The 7,992-nt window shown below is 37.4% G+C and overlaps 1 protein-coding gene across 1 annotated transcript; it reads left to right on the top strand.

Annotated features, from left to right (window-relative positions):
* Window positions 1-741: 741 nt before the first annotated feature.
* LOC106327035 (methionine S-methyltransferase) lies at window positions 742-7,082 on the top strand. The gene is made up of 12 exons (XM_013765033.1): window positions 742-964; window positions 1,477-1,670; window positions 1,757-1,963; window positions 2,090-2,185; window positions 2,569-2,757; window positions 2,831-3,019; window positions 3,115-3,351; window positions 3,594-3,728; window positions 4,569-4,886; window positions 5,032-5,211; window positions 5,523-6,458; window positions 6,557-7,082. The coding sequence occupies exons 1-12, from the start codon at window positions 742-744 to the stop codon at window positions 6,842-6,844; spliced, it is 3,192 nt and encodes a 1,063-aa protein (XP_013620487.1). The 3' UTR covers window positions 6,845-7,082.
* The last annotated feature ends 910 nt before the right edge of the window (window positions 7,083-7,992 follow it).

Raw genomic sequence — 7,992 nt, 5'->3', positions numbered from 1 at the left:
TTACAAAAATGTAAGTTTTCCTTAAGTATACGACTAAAAACATTAAAATGACATGTATCAATTCGATGGTTGATTTGAAAGCTTTCAAAACTATATGGAAGATAAAATTTAAAATAATTCAACTGTGAAAACAATACTGTTCACTTTTTTCAAGAATGTGTTCGATGGAAAAAATAAGGTTTTTATGTTATAATTTGTTTAATGTCCAATCCGATCAACCCATGATGTATTAATTATAGTTTTGTTCCATTATTTTTAATAAAAATTGATCCGATCCATCGGAAAAAAATTATATAATAACAAAAAAAATATTATATATATATAAATAAAATGATAACATATATAAAAAAACTATCGATAATATATATATAAATAAACTCACCCTGCGCAAGGCGCAGGTCTTATCCTAGTTGAAATGTAAAAGATAATATATTTTAGATGATAAAAAATGTGTTTGTTTACTTTATTTAATGTCACTAGATAAAGAGCAAAGAAAAAAGTATTTTGCACGTAAAAGTAAAAAAAAACTACAAATAATCATTTTTTATTCTTTTTAAAATCAAAAGGCATGTGTTGGTTTAATTTTATAAAACAAAAGGACAAAGGAGCATATTATATGAAGCAAAAAAAAAAAAAAAGAAAAAAAAAAGGAATGTAGTATAAGATAGTGGGAAGTCCTATGCCAGACATATTGATACCTTGATAGCTAAAGAGAGACACACAAAAGCCTCTTTACTTCTCATGGCAGGCGAATCTGTAGACGAGTTCCTGAATCGGTGCCAACAATCGGGCGACGCGGCTTATGGAGCCTTGCGATCGGTGCTGGAACGTCTCGAGGATCCGAATACTCGATCCAGCGCTCGGATCTTCTTGTCGGACCTTTACAAACGCGTCGGATCCTCGGATACATGTCTCCAGACGTACCACTTCCATATCCAGGACATAGTCCTCGATCAATACGAAGGTACTTTTTCCTTCAGATCCGATCCGATTGTTTTACGATCCCCTCCGAGTTTCGATGCGTTGATGATTGTTCTCTCCGATCTGAAAATGATTTTCCCAGAAATTTGGGATTGTTTTATTGCAAATGTTCGTCGGCTTGTTGACCAACACGTCGATGAATAAAAAATATATATATAAAAAATTTAGCCTTTCAATGCCACTTTTGTCGTTTACACACAGTTTTTTTTTTCCCCCCTACTTTGTCATCTTTTAAATCTACTGTCAGTTTCATCTAAGACTAGTCACATTTGATCATAGCACAAAAGCAAACAAGCTGATTTTTGAATTCAATACGTTTGGGCAAAACCGTTCGAGGCTTACGCTTAATATAGAACTTGACACTGATCTTTTATGTTAAATCAAATTATAAACTCTATATATATCAATCATATGTTTACAATTTTCTTCTTTCCACCTACCATTTAATATATCCACAGATATTCATGAAACATGTCCTGCCTCTGTTATCTGCAGGTTTTCAGTCAAGGAAGAAGTTAACGATGATGGTGATTCCTAGTATCTTTGTCCCAGAAGACTGGTCGTTCACGTTTTATGAAGGACTTAATAGACATCCTGACACCGTCTTCAAGGACAAGACTATTTCTGAACTCGGCTGCGGGAATGGATGGATATCCATAGCCATTGCTGCCAAATGGTTGCCTACAAAGGTATTTAGATTTTACATTGAAGCATACATGTGTCAAGCATATATATTCATAGTTTTGTGTTTTTTTTTTTTTTTTTTGGTTTGCAGGTGTACGGGCTTGATATTAATCCTAGAGCTGTGAAAATTTCTTGGATAAATTTGTACCTCAACGCTCTTGATGACAATGGCCTACCAGTCTATGATGACGAGAAGAAAACTTTACTCGACAGGGTGGAATTCTATGAATCTGATTTGCTTAGTTATTGTAGAGATAATAAAATTCAGCTCGAGAGAATTGTAGGATGCATACCTCAGGTACTTTTTTTTTTTTATTATCTATTTGTCTCCTATAACTTATATGTGTATGCCTTTATACCTACAATAAAGTCTGACGTTTTCCTTTGATGTGTGTTTTCCTTTTGTCTTATGTTCTTGCTACAGATTCTTAATCCAAACCCAGAAGCAATGTCTAAGATGATTGAAGAAAATGCAAGTGAAGAATTTCTTCATTCGCTGAGTAACTATTGTGCCCTTCAGGTAAGGGAATCTGATTTCAGCAAAAAAAAAATACACTCTGCATGTGTCCCTAGAATCTATGGAAGCTAGCACCCAGAGGCCAGAGCTCTTCTGGTGTAATCCATATTCATCTTAAGTTATTGAACTGTCCAATCCACGATTCTTCTTTATTTCATTGTCTATGTCAATTCATGTGCAATCTCACCTTTAGCTAGCTGCAGGGCCTAGTTAGCTAGTCATATGCATGCCTAGCATATCACATTTCAACCTAGATTGAGCATGTTTGGGATTAGGATTAACGTTTGAAATTGTTCCTCTCTTCCTCTATAAAAAAGACAAAACTTCTCTCTTTTTTCTGTCGCCAATTGCTTTTCGCGTGCCTGATGAGTTTTATCCATTTTCAGGGTTTCGTTGAGGATCAGTTTGGTCTAGGTTTGATTGCCAGAGCAGTTGAAGAAGGGATATCTGTCATCAAACCTGCAGGGATTATGATATTTAACATGGGTGGTCGCCCTGGGCAAGGCGTCTGTAGACGCTTGTTTGAGCGGCGTGGAGTCCGTGTCACGCAGATATGGCAGACTAAAATACTTCAAGTAAGAATTTTACTTTTGAAAGTATGAAAGATCATGCTTCTCCACAATGGCCACTTGACATGTGATTTCACAGGCTGCAGATACGGATATCTCGGCATTAGTTGAAATTGAGAGGAGCAGCCCTCATCGTTTCGAGTTTTTTATGGGACTTTCTGGAGACCAACCAATTTGTGCTCGAACTGCTTGGGCCTACGGGAAGGCTGGTGGACGAATCTCCCATGCTTTATCGGTTTATAGTTGCCAGCTTCGCCAACCAAATCAGGTTGGTAGATAAAAGCGTCTTGTTTAGTTATTGGATTTATCTTAATAGTAAATATAAACAACAAAAGAATAATATAGTTGGTTTTTGCTTGACAGGTTAAGAAAATCTTTGATTTCTTGAAAAATGGATTCCAAGAAATCAGCAGTTCACTGGATTTATCTTTTGAAGATGAAGCCGTTGCTGATGAGAAAATTCCATTCCTAGCATATCTTGCTAGTGTTTTGAAAAACAGCTCCTATTTCCCGTTTGAACCTCCAGCTGGCAGCAAAAGATTCTGTAGCCTAATTGCAGGATTTATGAGGACATACCACCGTATTCCAATTAATCAAGATGTAAGACTATTCTCTCTTTATGTTTTTTTTAACAGATTTCTTACAGTTCCAGAAAATTACTTTGTCAGACTGATATTGTTGATTAACGAAACTAACGGGCCACTAAAGAATTTTCTAAAGATCTCTAGAAGGAAAAATAAAAGGAAACTAGATACTTATGGACTCATCAAATGTAATGAATTTTCCATGGGAAGCATCTAATCATTTCTGAGTCTTCTTTTTTTTTTTTGTTTATTTGCAAGAACATTGTGGTGTTTCCATCAAGGGCTGTGGCAATCGAGAGTGCATTCCGGTTATTCTCCCCTCGACTTGCAATTGTTGATGAGCATTTAACTCGACAACTTCCAAGGACCTGGCTAACTTCTTTGGCCATTGAGGTAAAATTGTATTTCCGCATCTGTTGCTTTTACTTAGTTTTGAAAAGAAACGATGCAAGGAATGCATTTTGTATTTATGTAAGCCCGTATTCTCTGTGGCGATGCTGTGTAAGGAGTCGCCTAGTGTTATGAGTGGGTATATCGTCCTAGCTGGATGTGGACATACTAACTTTTTACTGAAATAGGAGAAAATTACCAAGTCTAAAAAGAAGAAATAATCAGTTATTGAATACAGAAGTAAGGAGACAATATTTGAGAGAAGGATTTAGTAGTTTGATAGCAATAGGCGTAGTAAGAGAAAGATTCTGTAACGGGTTTTATATAGACACCAAGTTAAGAGGGAGCCTAGAATTTAACGATTTGAATCACACAATCGAGTTAGCTCATGTGACATGAATGATTCATATTGCATGTTACATTTTTACTGATAATAGAGAAATTAACGAGTGCCTAGGACTGGCAAATAACATATGTATTCAGAAAAAAATACTACAGTTTAAAAATATCCAAACGAATAATGCAGTCCCGAGGAGTTATGTTCCTTTTTTTGTATCAAGAACATAGATGGTGTAGAAGTATCTTGATTATCAGGATTTGCTTTGATTCCATATGAGAGCTACGATATAAGTTTACGAAACCTGCTGTAAGAAATAGTATTATTTGGTTTGTAGTTGGTAAACTGTAATAGATGAAATTTCTGCATTAAGACATCATTTTACCTGTTGTCTCTGAATTTATTTAGTGTCTCTCTGAGTAACTATGTTTGAAGATAAGTGAGTATATGAAAGGGTGCTTTCTGTTTTTGATGTGCTTAACCTAGAATTTATTAATCAACTATAGGATACTAGCATGGAGGCATCAGGTGATCAAGTCACAGTCATCGAATCCCCGCACCAATCTGATCTGATGATAGAACTAATTAAGAAACTAAAGCCACAGGTGGTGGTTACTGGACTGGCCCAATTTGAGGTCATTACCAGTTCATCCTTTTTGCACCTGTTGGATGTGACCAAGGAAATTGGATGTCGACTTTTCTTGGATATATCTGACCACTTTGAGCTGTCTAGCCTCCCTGCATCCAATGGAGTACTTAAATATCTCGCTGAAAATCAACTACCTTCTCACGCTGCAATTATCTGTGGTCTGGTAAAGAATAAGGTAATTTCCTCCGACCGCATCTGCTGACGAGTGTGCATTCTGTTTTATCTCATCTAGTTGGAAACAAATAAATCTGTGATAATTTCTTTAAATCTCGCTTTAATTTTTTGTCCTGTGAGTTATTTACCAAGTCATCGTTCTGCAGGTGTATTCAGACTTAGAAGTAGCCTTTGTCATTTCAGAAGTTGATGGCATTTCCAAGGCATTGTCGAAAACTGTAGAAGTATTGGAAGGTCATACTGCTATTATCAGTCAATACTATTATGGCTGCCTTTTCCATGAGCTTCTGGCTTTTCAGCTCGCTGATCGCCATGCACCAGCTGAGGTATGTTGTCCTGACTTATGCACTAGATTCTTTTTTCAAAGCTGGATTTGCTCAATTACTGTCACTTGCTTAGTAGTATTTGCATAAAAAGGGGGTAAACCGGTCTGCAAGAACTGAAAAGCATACGTGGTATACTGGATTAAATCTTGACATTTTAGTGATTTGTTTTCGTGACACCCTAAAACTTACAATCCTGCATCCTTAGGAATAACAAACAAAAAGAAAGAAAAAATCTGGATTAGGCTCGTTTATGGAAAAAATCAAAAGGGTTGGAACTTGTCTTCTTAGTTTCTCTAATGTGTTGCTTGCAGAGGGGAATTGAGAAGGCAAAGTCTGAAGAGATCATTGGATTTTCAAGCTCAGCCGCTTCTGTTCTGAAAGATTCGGAGCTTTCTGTCACTGAGAATGGCGACACTTCTCTAATCCACATGGATGTGGATCAAAGTTTCTTGCCAATTCCACGTTCTGTTAAGGCTGCAATCTTTGAAAGTTTTGTGAGGCAGAACGTATCTGAAGCGGAAGTTGATGTCAACCCAAGTATCAAGCAGTTTGTGACGAATAGTTATGGGTTTCCTACAAAAAGCAGCACAGGCTTTGTATATGCTGACGGCTCACAAGCACTATTCAATAAACTGGTCGTTTGCTGCGCTCAAGAAGGTGGAACGCTCTGTTTACCTGCTGGGACAAATGGGAAATACGTTGCTGCTGCCAAATTTTTGAAAGCTAACGTTGTGAATATCCCTACTGAGTCTAGCGACGGCTTTAAGCTGACGAAAATCACTCTAACGAAAGCACTAGAGTCCGTGAAGAAACCATGGGTTTATATATCTGGACCAACAGTTAGCCCAACAGGATTGGTGTACAGCAACGAGGAGATGGGTGTACTATTGTCTACTTGTGCTAGATTTGGAGCAAAGGTCATCATCGATACTTCGTTCTCGGGATTAGAATACAGTTCAACTACCTGGGATTTGAAGAAATCTTTGGATGCATCCTTGTCGGTTTCGCTGCTTGGATGTCTCTCTTTGAATATGCTCAGTGGAGCAATGAAACTCGGGTTTCTAGTTTTGGATCAGTCTCTGGTTGATGCCTTCCATACCCTCCCAGGGCTGAGCAAACCACACAGCACTGTGAAGTATGCCGCTAAGAAAATGTTGGCCCTGAAAGAAGAGAAAGCAAGTGACTTTTTGGATGCCGTTTCTGAAACCATTAAAACGTTGCAAGGCAGATCCAAGCGCTTGAAAGAGGTACGACACTCCCTTTTGCATTATTAAAGCTGAGATATAAAAGGTATTTTTATTGCGCCATTAATTACCCTTTAAAAAAAAAAAATACTGGGGAACAGGTGCTAGAGAAGTCTGGTTGGGAGGTTATCGAACCAGCAGGCGGAATCTCAATGGTGGCAAAGCCGAAAGCTTATCTCAACAAAATTGTAAAGGTGAAAGAAGGAGAAGTGGAGCTTAAGGATTCAAATATGAGGGACGTGTTTCTCAGCCATACAGGTGTTTGCTTGAACAGCGGTTCCTGGACTGGAATCCCAGGTTACTGCCGCTTCGCATTTGCACTGGAGGACAGTGAGTTTGAGAAGGCTATTGAATCCATCGCTCAATTTAAAAGCGTCCTTGGCAATTGAAACTAAAGGCGCCCTCCGTGTTTCTGGTTTATGGCCAGTATAAGTGGGAACTTCATTCGCTCTTCTTTCGCGTTTCATTGTTCTCTTTGCTTCTAATACTTTTGAGTTGGTCGGTTTTCCTTTCGAACTTTCTAATGCTAATAAAAGGATTTGTGGACTTTGTTCTCAAACGGTCCATCACATTGACTTCATTTCTCATATATTTGAATAAACGATTTGTTTTTTTAATACCTTTCTTTTCTTTTTTAGAGAAAAGTACTATAATGTATAACAAAAGTTGGTTTATTAATAGAGTGTTAAATATCTTTTTAAAATGACTAGAATGTTTGGACACCCATAGTAACTGACTCTAATGGCATTTGGTTAATTTTTTTTTAATTGAAATTACTTTTAAACATATAATCCACATCAGTAATTAAAATTACATATCACCATCACAATAGAAACCAAACAGTCTTTTCTCCAACATAACTAAATCGAAGTTTTAAAAAAAAAACTAACTAAGAACATCGTTTTGTCGTCTCGAAGAAGAACCGTCGAAGAAGGAACCGCGAGGATACTCCCACTCTCTGTCATCGCCATTGTCTGTGTTAACTTCCTCTTCGTCGAAATAGCTCTCTGTCGTTGTACTCTGTTTTCTCTGTTATCATCGTACCCGAAATCAGAATTCTGAACTCGTTTATACGAAATCGTCTTCGCCGCATTCTTATCTCCGAGTTCGTCTTTTCCGGTAGGATATCGCGACGTTATATATTGTGTTTTGTTGAGTTTGTGGGTCAGTTATGTATTATATTTCATCTGATTTATATTTTGTTGCTGAGTTAGGGTTTTGCTGCGGCTGAGTTATGGTTATGTTATGGCTGAGTTATATTTGTGTCGTGAATAACCTAATGTTATGTTATGACTGTGTTACTCTTATGATACAGCTGAGTTACTGTTTTGTTGTGGCTGATTTTATTGTTGGGTTATATGATCAGATGGATGCTGCTGAAGTTAAATCAGGGGATTACCCATCAAATACCCTGAAAGGTCTTCTAACCTAGATGGTAAAGTTATTAATCACAATTTCCATCCAGGGCATTTCCCCCACGTTAGAGAAACAATAAGACTTGATGTGTGGGAAGAACTGGTGAACTCTCCCATTGGAG

The sequence above is a fragment of the Brassica oleracea genome, chromosome C2, assembly GCF_000695525.1.
Source record: "Brassica oleracea var. oleracea cultivar TO1000 chromosome C2, BOL, whole genome shotgun sequence".
Lineage (NCBI taxonomy): Eukaryota > Viridiplantae > Streptophyta > Magnoliopsida > Brassicales > Brassicaceae > Brassica > Brassica oleracea.
The sequence above is the reverse complement of the archived record's forward strand: the minus strand, read 5'-3'. Positions and strand labels throughout refer to the sequence as shown.

Excerpts from the sequence above, each read along its gene's own strand:
- LOC106327035 (XM_013765033.1), top strand. The coding sequence starts at position 742 with ATGGCAGGCGAATCTGTAGACGAGTTCCTGAATCGGTGCCAACAATCG. Across the intron at positions 3,020-3,114 it reads AGCTTCGCCAACCAAATCAG|GTTAAGAAAATCTTTGATTT; the intron begins GTTGGTAGATAA and ends TTTGCTTGACAG. Across the intron at positions 6,459-6,556 it reads GATCCAAGCGCTTGAAAGAG|GTGCTAGAGAAGTCTGGTTG; the intron begins GTACGACACTCC and ends ACTGGGGAACAG.